The 14,753-nt window shown below is 40.4% G+C and overlaps 1 protein-coding gene across 19 annotated transcripts in view; it reads right to left on the bottom strand.

The window, feature by feature from the left end:
- The window catches only part of LOC129181866 (pleckstrin homology domain-containing family A member 5-like), a 120,619-nt gene that overhangs the window by 46,782 nt on the left and 59,084 nt on the right, over nt 1-14,753 (bottom strand). For all 19 annotated transcript variants that reach the window (XR_008570517.1, XR_008570516.1, XM_054777571.1 and 16 more), the window contains one exon: nt 9,209-9,292. Coding sequence is in view for 16 of the 19 variants with exons in the window: in XM_054777571.1 (XP_054633546.1) it covers nt 9,209-9,292 (84 nt within the window). In the remaining 3 variants the exon portion in view is untranslated. The remainder of the gene's footprint in view (nt 1-9,208; nt 9,293-14,753) is intronic.

Genomic DNA, 14,753 nt, shown 5'->3' with positions numbered 1-14,753 from the left:
ACTTGAATTGGAGGGCCTTGAACTTGAGCAAATATTTCTGCCTACAGGCTTCAAACTGGAACTTGCTTTATCTGGGTGTAATGAAAAGCATATCTATTAAAGTTAGAAGAAGATACACAATCATAATCTGTTCCTTCACTTCTGCACACGAGGCCTGTTCTGTTATATTTTAATGGCCACACCATGTCTAGCCCTGCACTGATTTGGTCTGAGTGTGTGTGCGCACAATGGGGTCTGAAGAGATAAACTGCCAATGAGCCTTGGTGCCCTGCGCACAGTGGTTTGGCGCACGCAATAGAGACTAGACTGGCTGAGAGTGCATTTTCAAATGACCACACAGCATTTCTAAAGAAAGAACTAACGCCTTTGAACAAAAGACTGTAGAGCAAAGGCGAGATAATAACTACATCAGGATACTGTAGAGTTACGCGTTGAAGCACAATTTGCAGCTGTTGAAAGAGCTCAAAAGGCCTTATCACATGAATGTGTCTCTGTTCCGTTCAAGTAAAGCTTAAGATGTACAATATCAGCATGTTTGTTCAGCACTGGGCCAAGATGTGTAAGCCGACTGGCATGCTATCAAGCAACCTCTGCAGAGTCAAAGAACAAGTAGATCTGGTGTTCCCTTGCAAATCAGCACACAGCCAAACATTGTGATGTGTACGATGTCGATAAGCGAGATTTATCCAGCAATCCGCTCTTTCATAAAGGCGATACAGCTCGACCCACTGCTCAGTGATATTTGTGTCAGCTCCCTGTGGTTAGTTGTTCACCAAGGTTTTGATAAACACAGCAGACAGGACATTGGAATGCAAATGCATAACAGGTTATCACAGGCAAGACAGCATTCAAATCACCCACAGTGTGTTGTTAGTGTGCAACAGCAAGGCTTATTATCATCACACTGACACTGACATACATGAAACACAAATGTTCACAATCATATGATCGTAGCTAACAGTGTTTTGTTGGGGTTTTTTTACCTGCGAAACGCTGAATGAAATAATTTTCCACAATTCACACTACAAAACAGAGGAAAGAGAACCTCGTTGAGAAAGAAGTCTAGTTGTTATGTTAGACAATGTCAAGTGCTGGGTCTTGTGGCAAACAGGCACTGTTGCAATCCTTTTTAAAAACTCTAAGACTCCAAAGACTTTATCATTTCAGTATAGTGGTCAAAAATAAACGTTTTAAACAGTCGGGAGGAAAGTGCCACATTGGAAAAAAAAAAACAAACAAATCTGAGATTTCGAACAACACATTTTGAAGAATAAATTCTTAAATTTACGAGAAAAAAAAGTCACAACATTACTTTGCCCAAGGCCAAAGGTCCTCCCTTTTCATAGCTGTCTCTGGCAATGCCTGTTATGACTGAGTATTAAAATAATCTGAGGGTTTGAGAATAAAGTCGTAAATTTATGAGAATAAAGCCCTAAACGCACGAGACAAAACTCGTAATATTACGAGAATAATGTCCCACGTTTACAAGGAAAAGCTCGTAATTTTATGTTACAGTCATTTCATGGCATGTGGAAGGGGTGGGGTAAGGAAGGCGGAAGTGAGAAAGACTAGCCATGCTAATCTGTTTGTGCTCAACTGCTCTGTTTTGATGCTGCCACCTTACAAATAGTTGCCTAAAACAGCATAGCTGAAGAGCTATGCTCTATTTTCCCTCTGACACGTAAGACACAGCGACACGTAATATTACCGCTTAATTCTCAAAAATGTACGACTTTATTCTCGTAAATTCACAACTTTCTTTCTCGTAAATTTACGACAGTTTTCTGAAAACCTCAGATTTTTAAAATTCTTTTTTTGTTTGCCTTAATACACTGTCGTACTTTCGGTTTGGTACAGAGGCGTACTGGTTTCCAAACACACTGCAGACCAGCCTTCTGTTCAGGACCACTTTGCCTTCCCGGCCAAGCATTGCCTGTCAGAAGTTTGCATTTTTTTAATGATTTTTTTCTGTTTCATTTGAAAAATCATTAAAAAGGTGGTAAACAAAAGACAAGCTTTTTAGAATTTTTATGTTTTGCATTTTTTCCTTAAAACCGAGGTACACACCGAACCGTGATTCTGAACCGTTACACCCCAAATGAACAAGGTACGGTGATCTTCTAATGTAGCACACAATTGGTTCCAGGACCAAGGCTGACCACTCATTTTTTTCTGACTTTATAGAATGGGGAAGGGGGTTTCAAAGTGTGTGGTGGGCTTCTCCTGGGAGGCGCCGGAAGGGGAGGTGAAGCAGCTTGAGAAAAATAAAAAACAGAATTACAGTTACACCAAATGCAAAAGTCATACATTTTAGTTCCGAAGGCGTCAGAGTAAACAATGTCTGGGCTGAGCAGAAAACACCACAAAGTACATTCCAGAAAGTGTGTTTTTGGGGGGCGTAGGGGAGGCCCCAACCATATTACCGTCTCTCTACATTGAAAACACCTGCAATAAAAGAACAGAAATAACCCGTTCTGCAAATGTACAGTAACCCTCACTACTTTGCATTTCGAATTTTTCACTCGATCACGTTTTTTTTTAAATATATTAATTCAGAAATCATGCTGATGAATACGGCTTGTTATTCGTCAAAAACATGCATATGTAAGCAAATGTCACAATTGTTTGCCTTCATTAAGCATTTTCAAGCATAAAGATGGCAAAATGAAATCAAATATAAACACAAGGCATTCAGAAGACGTATTAAAATACTTTGTGACGATATGTAGTATTCTACACTGGTCACGAGGTAATGTTCGGTGAGACACACAAGCACCAGACTTGATCAACGGCACAACCTTTTATTGCAGGTTTGAATTATCAGGGATAATGATCCCTAACACGGGCTACTGTTGCAGCCGTAACCCACGCCAAGCTAAAACTCAACTCTGAACCCCCAATGTCACTTCCTGTCTGCCCCCTCAATCCGCACCTTTAGCACCACAACACATTTATAATGGCTTATTTTCTTTCAGTATGTCCACTATATTGGGTAATACGAGTGTAAGAGTGAAAAGTTTCATGCCATTTTCATGTCATTTCATGTCTAGAAGGCTATAATAATGTTTACACTTTATTTAGAACGTTGTAAACAGGTTTTCCATTTCTAAATCTATAAGTCTGGGACCAAAGAGCTGTGGAAAACCAGGGATTACTGCCGTTGTACTGTACCCTAACATTCTTAAACATAAATATTAAATTAACAAACATACAAAAAACTGTAAAAATAAGTTAATCCCTCTTCAATATTATGACAATTACCCAATAACTTTGATTTTTTTAAGTAATGAGCGTTTATACACTGGAGTCTTACTGCTTTGAATGCGAGTTGTTCACATCACTCCTTTTTTTCTTTATCTTCACCCTTTATTACGCTCGTAATTACTTCAAAATACCAAATTAATACCACATGCAGAGAAAATCCGTTGATGCTCGCAGAACTAAGCTCAGAAGAAGCACTGCCACCCAGGAGAAATTGGGGAGTAGAACCACTGGTCCTCCGCACTCAGAGGGGCCATCTGGTGAGCATGTCTCCCGGACGCCTCCCTGGGGAGGTGTTCAGGGCACGTCCAACCGGTAGGAGGCCTCGCGGAAGCCTCGGGATCCACCGGGAGGAGCTGGACAAAGTAGCCGGGGAGAGGACAGCCTGGGCTTCTCTGCTTAAGCTGTTGCCCTCGTGACCTGACCTCCGATAAGCGGAAGAAGATGGATGGACAAATGTCAACAACTGACTTTCCAGTGCTAGTCTTCCAGGACAGGGGGAGGAGTCCTTTATTTTGTCGCTGGAGAAGGTCACACTTTGGTAAACATGTTTGCCACATGAGAGTTCTCCAAATATTTGCTGTCAGCATGCACATGATCATGTGGATGACTAAAAATAGGTTGAAACGTGTACAGTAACAGCAAGATGCTGTGAGTGCCTTCCTTTGACATGTGTCGGGCACATGGCCACACCGGACCATGCCATGAGCGGGACATAGCAGCGCAGAAAACAGAAGCAGAAGTGAAAGATACACAGGGAAGCCCACATATTTGCGATTCAGCATTCACGACCCCGCAAACTTTTGACCAAAACATTTTTTGTGTGTGTTTTGCTTATACTACTTATACTATTGCCCTGCACTGGTAAAGCTTCAGTTTCACAGAAAGTCATCAGAGGTTCTTTCCATGCAGCGCCTCAGCTTGGTATTTACACTCTTACTCACACCTCCCAAACCAACAGGAGCTCAAATGCCTACCTCACTCAAGTGAAAGAGACGCCTACAAAACTAACATACATGCAAAACAATACTACTTCATACGAATTTACAAGCCGCAAGTCATGCTGGGAAGTCCCCACACACATTTCCCCAACAGGAAGTTACCAAACGTGCCTTGCAGGTATTGCATTAGTATAAATCAATCAGTATTCGTTATATTATGTGTTCCACATGTGTTAGTTGTTATTTTTGTTTGCACCGTGAGTGAGGGAGGTACTTGGTTTAGTGACTGCGCGTTGGTTTGCGTAAAGAGTTTAAAAATGGACAATTTTATATTCGTCTCAATCACAATCAATTCGCAGGTAGTCTGAGAACGCAACCTACTGCATATGGTATGGTATCTTGCTAGAGCTGCGACAATTAATCTATGAAACAATGATTAACTTATTATCCAATTCATCGACAACTATATTGGCATTCGATTAATCATGTTTTGATTTAAAAACGTAAATAGTGTCTGCATTCAGCCTTTCGAATGTGACTTCATTGTAATTTCCCCGAGTCATTCATGAAAGTCGGCCTATTATCTTTGTATTTTCGGCAAAACAAGATATTCACACACATCGGCTTTGACTTTGAAAAACAGTGATTGACATGTTTGCCTCTTTTCTAATACGTTGCAGCCCAAACCATTAACTGATTGTGTTTGGTTCATACTGATTTGGTCCGTCAAGGGCCTAACCGATTACTTGAGTCATCGAAACAACAAGCTTCAGATGAATCGACAAAGGAAATAATCTTTGGCGCCCTACTTCTTTCACACTGTAAAATACATGATTGTTGGTTAGGAGTCACTTTAACCACAACAGTGAGAAAGAAATTAATTAGGAGAACAATCGTCATAAGAGTCACTTTTATTTCTAGTAACTTTGTATAGACAGTGTGCATGTTTCAATAGAAGGAGTTAATGCTATATTCTGGCTGCTTGCTAAACACGCTAACAAATTTGAGTGCAGTCAGTAATTTTCCACATGGCATCATTTTCCTTGCGCCAGATAAAATATCTCTATTGTCTGCTTGCTTGGGGCCAATTTTCCCTTTTTACTACTTTTCCTGAAAGATAGCCAAATACTGGATATCAGCCACGACATTTCCTTTCTTTTTTTTTTTTTTTTTTTTTTTTTCAAGGAGTCAAAAGCAAAATCGGTGTTTATGCCATTATCTAACAAAAAGTGAATCCTGCCCAAACCTCATTTTACGGCTGAGCTTAATTGGATGCTGCCAATTTAGATGTCATCTTGCACCAGCGTGTTTTCCCTCCTTATGTGCAAAGCGTCGGGGAAGTGAGAGTCACACAGTGAGGGGAGGAATGTGTTAAGAGAGTGAAGTGCGATGCCTCTCGCACGACAAGCAGCCTGACGAGCATGTAAAAATGGGTCTTTTTCACCACAGCTAAATGAATAACTGGGGACATCAACAAGATGAATGTATTGCAATACCGCGGTACAACCACGATTTATATGGGGAAAATATTTGCCTGAGCCAGAAGTGGAGATAATGGAACATAAGGCCGTACTACTGACCTATGCTAAATTGACAACAGTTAAATGGTCTTTCACTTGTACCACGCTTTTCCACTTCCAAGCCACTCAAGCGCTTTGACACATTTACCTACTGATGCCTAGGCTAGGGGTGTAACAATACATGTATCTGTATCGAACCGTTCAATACACGTGCGAATGGAACCGTGAAAGCGTGCTGAAAGCTTAGTGTATCTGCGATCTGGCTTAAGTTGCATTGTCAAGCACAGAGCCACTGACCTCTGCCTCCCACATTCATACCATATTGAAAATGTTGAAAAATGTTGTCAATTTCAATAAAATTAAAACTAAAAAAGGCAAAGTAATTTATTTTTTGGATTGAAAAAATATCAAACTGTAACACAAACTTATTGAACGGAACCGAACCGTGAATTTTGTGCATTGTAGCACCCCTACTGATGACGCAGCATCAGGAGCAACGAGGGGGTTCACTATCTCGGACGGACGATCAAACTTTCAGGTTGGGAGACGACAACTCTTCCACTTGAGCCATGCCGCCCCCAGTTGTGTTGACACTGAATATACAGTACTTTCACAATACTATGTGACAGCTGTTGCGATAGCACTTCAGTGGGAAGTGTGAGTTTCTGCGGGGTGACATTTAGGCATCAAAAGCCACGATGGTCAAGATGAAAATGAAACTTGAAGCTACTCTGATGGTTGAGTGTCCCTACCTACTCGGCTCCTGAAACATTTCCATTATCAAAACCAGGTTCTAGTGCATCTAGTGCATAATGCAGCGCATCATGTCCCAACAGAAGAGCAGCTCTCGTGGCAGACGACTATCACTGCCCGGCTCTACTGATAGAATGAGCAGATCATTCCTCCCCCACGCCATGCGACTTTTCAACACAACAGAGGGGGAGCAGTAAAAACACAGGCAGGACTAGACATATGAACTTATGATGTATTGTTAGTATGATTAAAATTTAAGTGATCTGTTGCGTATATTCTATTTTCTAATTTTTCTTAACTCTCCTATTTTGCTTTGTTTTATTTTTAAGTGATCACTTTTGCAGAGCTGCTGAAAACGTGAATTTCTCTTGGAGATCAATAAAGTATCTGTCTATCTGTGAGGTGTGACTTGTAATACTTGGTTAGCTGATAGCATTAAAGTGACTCGATCCCGATATATTTATGTCCAATATCAATATACGATATATATTCTGCTATTTTTTTCCACAAAGTGAGTTTAGACAAAGTCAAAGTCAAAGATGCGTGCGAAGTTGTTTCATTAAAATTTTAAAAATTGTATAAAAAATAGCTGCTCAAATAGAATCTATATATAATAGTCCATTCTCTTTTTGAAATAAATATAGAAAAAGTCAAATATAATCATCAATCTTCTTTATAATTTTATAGCTATGCTCAAATCCTCAGCTAATACCACAAGCACAAAAGAATTAAATATAAAATTAAATCCTCCTTTTGAGAGGGATTTTTTTGTATTTCAGCAGCAACTCAAAAATACTTACTTTGAACAGCAATAAATTTTTTTAGAAAGCAGAACCTCGCAGGAGGGACAGAAAAATGAGTAAGAACACCTACATTAAGTTTAGAACTACATATAAAAGTGATTCTTAGTTTCTTAATTAAAAAATTGGCCATCACTTCGTCAAAATAAAATAATTGTAATATTTTAACTTGGCTAGCGCCTCTCAAAGCCTAGACAGCAAAATAATTATATCCGGACTCGGCTCCGGCCTTCACCTCTTAACTTGTAGTTAGGACTACTTGTTTATTTATTACATATCGTTCTTCCATCACACGACAAGTAAGTGAACGAGTCATAATGAGGCTTGAGTGTAGTAATGAGTAATCATTTAATGAATATTAAGACACATATACTTTTTAGATCCCCCTCTGTAAAACAGCATCGCGCCTCGAGGATTCATGGAGCTCTCCAGCTATACTTTCACTTAAATACCAGAAAACTCTCCAACGACACCAGAAAAATTTGCTACATTTGTCGCGAGTCGCTTTTGAGAAACTATGTCACCAGATTAAGCCGAGTTGGCGACACTGGAACTTGTCGCTTTTCATTTTTATGGGGGCTTCTGCTCCGCCCCTCCTCTCTCCTACTTTATGCAGGCAGGGGGCAGGCCAGGAGCCCCGCTCAGGAGCGCTGCACACACAGCAGAGTGATGAGTGAGAACTCTGCATCAAGATAAAAGAGAACGCCGCAAATCCAGCCTATATCGACATGAACGATGTTTGTTTTTGATATCCTTCTTAAAAGAAACACTGGTATTTTAATAATACCAATACATCGCCCAGGCCTGTAGTGATGTAAACCACTGCTGGTTGCTCATTAGTCAAGCAAATTTGGATTTTTCTCCTCACTGTTACATTTGAGGACAAATTATTACCAATAACCCGGTTGTGCACGACCATGTAAACACCAATAAACCTTTTGAAAAACCGGAATGTGTTCATAATCCGGTTTTTAAAACCCCAAATATTACCCCTGGGTTACTCCTTTTCCAACCCAAATATCGGATCATGCATACACGTATCGGGTTATCCCAATCGAAAGGAACATCAGCTTGTGTTCTGCGCATGTTCGATTCGAAAGGAATCTTGTGTCATTGGCAGGAAATACACGCAAAACCCCACACTTTTGGAGTGAGGAGGAAACTAGCCACCTCGTTAGTGTGGTGAAAGACAGGAACATTATGTCTTTTAAAGACAACAGAAAGTACCGCAAGAGAGAAATCTATCAGAAGGTGAGCAAGAAGTTACGCGAAGCGGTGTTCTGGTGGAAACGGGTAGCATGGATATGGATGGCACAGCTGAGTTTTTTTCCCCACACATCACGTGTGTAAACGGGTTATCCCGAATGTCTCAGAAACCGGAATATTGCAGTACGGTACGTTGGCCACTGGGTGTCAGCGATTGCTTGGTGAGACAAGCACCAGACTTGATCGTCGGAGCAACAGACTTTCATTGTAGGTTTAAACTAGAAAAGCACTCGGAGAGCGCAGACCTCCGCCAAGCGACACAGTTCCACCCTTTTTTTTGTGATTCACACCAGAGGACATTTCTAACTTTGCGAGAGGCTGCAAACTCTTGCCCCGGTCAAGGGGATCTGAATGCAAACTCTTGCCCTGGTCAAGGGGATCTGAATGCAAACTCTTGCCCCGGTCAAGGGGATCTGAATGCGAATCATGACTTTCCCATACGGTGATGTAAACACGACACAATGACTGTTTTATTACCATCCGCTATCATTCAAATCAATGGCACACAACACTTAGCAGAACAGAAGACTGGCATTTGAACTGAGAGGGCAGAGCTGCAATTAGAGGTAGGGGTGGAAAGGCATCGGAAGTTCCGACAGCATATTGTGGTGCTCAAAATGCAATCCAGTGACATTCTGGAGAAAAGAAAAAAAAACAAAAGCCTTACTGTTCGTTGATGACAAAGATGCAGTTGTCTTGAGAGGGTGAGCCTGAGACGGGATGCTTGCAAGTCACCTTTCGCTCATTATGGCTATAAAAGAGAGTGACAAGGGGGAGAAAACATGAGAAAGGTTTATCTATAGCAGATCATTCCAAAGGCACTTTTATACCAGTAAAAAGAAGGCAGAAGCACTTTCCATAAGCTTCCCTAAACGTTTAAGATCAATTAATAAACTTTTTCAACCGTTTACAGCTATGATACAACCAAATAAAGAAATGAGATTGGATCCACGAGAATGAGACGACACATGATCTTAACATTTATTTTAATGAAATTACAATGAAAAAATATGAGTGGACCAACAAACTTTTTTATTTAACCGAGTCACGGCACAGTGACGACTCATCCAGGACGTCACAAAAGACCCCACAACAACATCCAAAGAACTGCAGGCCTCACTTGCCTCAGTTAAGGTGAGTGTTCATGACTCCACCATAAGAAAGACACTGGGCAAAAACGGCCTGCGTTGCAGAGTTCCAAGACCAAAACCACTGCTGAACAAAAAACATCAAGGCTCGTCTCAATTTTGCTAGAAAACATCTTGATGATCCCCAAGACCTTTGGGAAAATACTCTGTGGTCTGGCAAGACAAAAGTTGAACTTTTTGGAAGGTGCGTGTCCCATTACATCTGGCGTAAAAGTAACTCTGCATTTCAGAAAAGAACATCATACCAACAGTAAAATATAGTAGTGGTAGTGTGATGGTCTTGGCCTGTTTTGCTGCGCCAGGACCTGTGATAAATGGAACCATAAATTCTGCTGTCTACCAAAAAAGTCAGAAGGAGAATGTCCATCCATCTGTCGGTGACCTCAAGCTGAAACCAACTTGGGTTCTGCAGCAGGACAATGATCCAAAACACACCAGCAAGTCCACCTCTGAAAGGCTGAAGAAAAACAAAATGAAGACTTTGGAGTGGCCTAGTCAAAGTCCTGACCTGAATCCTATTGAGATGCTGTGGCATGACCTTAAAAAAGTGCTTCATGCTGGAAAACCCTCCAATGTGACTGAATGACAACAATTCGGCAAAGACGAGTGGGCCAAAATTCCTCCCCAGCGCTGTAAGAGACTCCTTGCAAGTTAACACAAACCCTCGATTGCAGTTGTTGCTGCTAAGGGGGGCCCAACCAGTTTTTCGGTAAGGGGGCAATCACTTAATAGTGATCACTTAATAACAAAAAGTTTCATTTAAAACCTGCATTTTGTGTTCTGTTGTGTTGCCACTGACTAACATTTAAATTTGTTTGATGGTCTGAAACATTTAAGTGTGACAAACATGCAAAAGAAGAAATCAGGAAGGGGGAAAACACTTTCACAACACTGTACATCAGAGTTCAATGCGGGAATGACTAAACCTTTTCAACTACAAATGCAATGTGAAATGAAAATGTATTGAAATAACAAAAAATAAAATAATTCTTATAATAGTAAGACTTTATCCCAAAGAAAAACAATATCATGTGGCGTAGCTTTTTTTTTTAAAGAAGATTTTTAAGAAGCTTTTTTATTTATTTTTTTTATTTTAATCCCATTTTTTTTCTATGACTAAATCATTAAGGCCTAAAGGAGGATATTACAAAAAATCCACTCCAATCCTGGTGAGAAACAAATAAACATCAAGACGGTGGCTTCCACACGTCCATATTATCGTCCAGCGACAGCAGTCAAGTTATTTTTATCGCAACATAATTAGAATTCCAGGACGTCAGCCACACAATCTCACTGGTTGGTTGCAGCTTTCCAGTAAATTGCTCAGGATTGTGTGCGATGCGGACGGTCAGGGAGAAATAACTAGCTTCATCACGCTTGACTGTCGCTTGTAAATCGTCAACGTTGGCCTCCGAACCGGAACACTGCATAATTGAGTCAATATAAAGTCTCATTAGTAAAAATGGTATCCTGCACTATACTGTATTTGCAGTGGACTGCACTGAAGTGGTACTTTAGTAACTGAGAGGGTTGTCAGAATAAAGTATAGTTACACAGTCACATTTCAGCGTTGAAGGCCCCGCAAATTCACATTGCACATCTCATTCTCCATAAGCAAGCTGCGTGTTAAAAATAGTCATTTTTAATGGGCCTAGCAATGACTCGTGTTTTTACGGCATTCGCTGGTCGTCCCGGAAAGTAGTGCCATCAAAAAGCGTGAATCTGCTGTAATTCTCAACTTGAATGCGGGAGAAATGAAACAGGAATTGACGGCATATAGACGTCTCTGGAGCTGCAGCCTCTGCCATGTGCTTTTACATTTCAACTCACTCAGGCTGCACCATCAACAGAAGACAGTCAAACTGCAGTCCAAAAATAACACCGCCTTTAAACACAGCCTTCTTGTGTGCTGAAAAGAGCAAATACCGAGAGTGAAATAGGGGGTTGAGTTTCAGTTTCGCACGGAGAGTAATAGTCTCCACAGCTGAGGCCCGTAATTACAGGAGGCACTGCTGGCTACAGACGTCCATGTGCGGTCTAGGGACAGACCAATGGCACCATTATTCACTGGTATCCCTTCACACGTACGCCTCAAAGTGTGGCTGAAATTTAAGATAGAATGTCTGGGTATTAACATGCTCAATGGGATGAAAGCTAACTCTTAAACTGGTTGATGAGTGATCGCATGTATCAGCTGTTTGCCTGTATGTCAAAATTACCCCTAAGCTGCATATTGAAAATAAAATAGTGGCAGATTAGTCCAACTATTTTCTCATAGTGCATGTTTTTGCCTACTGTTAATGCGGTCGACATTGGATGTTGTAAAATTGCATCTTAAAATGTGTCTTGATCATTCAAGCTGCTGCTTCACGGGTTACAAACTTGCAGGACGACAACTAACTTCCTCCATTTGTCAAGCAGGCAGAATAAACAACGCAAGAACGAAACTGGTGTTTTACTTCCTATATTCAGGGTTTCAAATGCCAAACAATGTTGCTTTGTCTCTCTTGTTAGGACACAAACTTGATGCTCACCTGATTTGATCTATTTGGTCTTCTCAGGGCATAGGATTGATCCCAACTGGGCTGTTCAGGTTGGCTTAGAAGACGTTTAGTGCATCTGACGTCATCCGCTCATGCTCAAAAGACTTGAGAACTGTCCTATCAGGTCTTTTGAGCATAAACTGATGAGGCCAAAATGTTCAGACAACCTGAACAGTCCAGTTGCGATCGATACACTGTCCTGGGAATACAATGTTGACCTGGATGAACACATGCATCTCTTTGGTCCGTTAGCTTGTTTAGCACTGCTTCAATAAAATCCACTTGGACCCATTGAGCCCCTTAAATAAAAAACATGCTTTGCTCTCTTACCTAAATGTTAAGATGAAAAGAATAATTACAGTCAAATCTCAGTTTTTGAAAGCCGCTGTTTTCGGTTTTCGCCTAAATTCTGCCTCTGTTCTCGTACACTGTCTTGGTTATCGTACAATATTGCACGTAACTCTTGCATTTTACCCTTTGGCACATTGAATATTGTGGTATTAATAAAGATGTGGATGGAGGATGTTTTCAGTATTGCTGGTATATTAAGTCATCTTGGAAACTGTTGCGATCAAATGTTATTATCTAGTGGGTAAAAATACAACAGGAACAACGTCAAATTCTAAGCACAAAATGTATACACAGCCACCTACCATCCATCAGTATGAGCCTGGAGTTTGTTTTTCAGGGAGAAGATGATACAGTTATGTCCCTGTTTGATGTGTGTGAACACAGACTAGCATGTGCTAGCATGAATTAACTTCAGGTTGTGGACTGGACAAATTTGCACATTAGCACTCAATTATGTAATCAAAACCTTACCTTTATCCATTGCCAAATAATATCAGCATTTGGGAACAAATATGAGCTGAAACAAAACGGTGAAAAATACAGTATAGTAGTCTATCTGCGCAGCGTGAGATGGTGCATTCATGGACGATCGAACAAAGTGGGACGGCTCGCCATTCCCAACAAACAAACATGCAAAAACTGTGGGATTTCTAACTGTATCTAATTTTTTTTAATAAAATAATGGCCCGTATTTTCAAAATGAATATCCATTTACATAAAATTCAATGTAGTTATGTAATTTTTTTTTTTTTTTTAATGTTTAGTGATTTTTTTTTCTTTTATCAATGAGCCTAAAAGTTTAATAAAATAATGGCCCATATTTTCAAAATGAATATCCATTTACATAAAATTCAATGTAGTTATTTAAAAATGTTTTTTTTTTAAATGTTCAGTGATTTTTTTTTCTTTTATCAATGAGCCTAAAAGTTTTCCGCAGCCCAGTTCATCCCCAATCACGGACCGGTACCGGGCACTGGCCTGGTGCTCGGGGACACTTACTGTAAGCTACATTCAAACTAGACAGTTTCCCGCTAAGTTCAACACTCGGTTCCATCCTGGCGAAACAACAAGATCTTAAGGAAGTTAATGTGAACGGGGTAAAGATTTTAAAAGAACAGAAATCACAAAAGATGGAAGATGTTGAGACGTTCTCGTTGGTGTGGATCCCCTCCTCCCTCTCCGCTCTTCACCAACAAGTCTTCAATAAAAGGTCAATTCTCTATAAAATTCATTTTTGTTCATATTTTTGGGTGTCTGGAATGGATTATTTGATTTACATTATTTTCTTTTTTTTGTTCGTTTCAAAGACATAACTTCCAACTAACATTTATGTCCTGTAAGCAGGACGTCACATTTACATGAAGGTTCTTCAGGGTCTATCCATTAAAGCTAACATCAGGCCTTTAAGAATTGCCTACAGACTCACAAGCAAGGGTCAGTGTTTTTAAGAGCGGCTGTGCCATCAAAGAGACTCTAACGCTATACGGACGGAAGCTATTTAAGAACGTCCTAAGCATTCCTAACAAACATGATGTATGGAAAGACAGTTAGTAGACCTCAGTGGAAAACACGGAGCTTATGATGTAACATGATGGTTGGGTGTGGGCCAGCAAAGGCAGTTCAGTAAAGAAAGGCGTGTTTTAAAGGAAAAAGCTCCTTTTAGACCACTTTGCAGCTGCATTACCATGGAACATAGTGAATCAAAGTCTGTGAGGGAACTTTAATTACCGTTATCAAAGAGCAGGGAACATGGAATCCAAATATTTTGGAGCATGCACACTTGTACAAATGGAATGCCCCTGGGGTTGTACAATGTTTATTTCAACCTAATTAGGGGTGTCCTATGCTTCAAGAGGTGCACAAAAATGTAGAGGTTGAACCGCTATCATGCATGACGTCACAGGAGAACTCTTGTGAGAAAACAAAAGACTAGTTTCAGAAAAGTGTGTTTATATGTTTTTGTTTTTGGTGATGGCAGCAAAGAAGGGTGCCCAATGTATCAAAATAATAGCCATCCAACCAGAAACTGAAAGTATCGTGACATCGGAAAGGGCTTCTCAAGGTGCAGGAGGGGAGCAAGCGGCTAACGTTTCATCTCTACTTGCTAGCCCAGCATACAGATACGGGGTTACCAATAACGAATCATTTGAGTTCCATTTCAGAGCCTTTA

The sequence above is a fragment of the Dunckerocampus dactyliophorus genome, chromosome 5 (assembly GCF_027744805.1).
Source record: "Dunckerocampus dactyliophorus isolate RoL2022-P2 chromosome 5, RoL_Ddac_1.1, whole genome shotgun sequence".
Classification (NCBI taxonomy): Eukaryota; Metazoa; Chordata; class Actinopteri; order Syngnathiformes; family Syngnathidae; genus Dunckerocampus; species Dunckerocampus dactyliophorus.
Note: the sequence above shows the minus strand (reverse complement) of the source record. Positions and strands in the feature narration are given on the sequence as shown.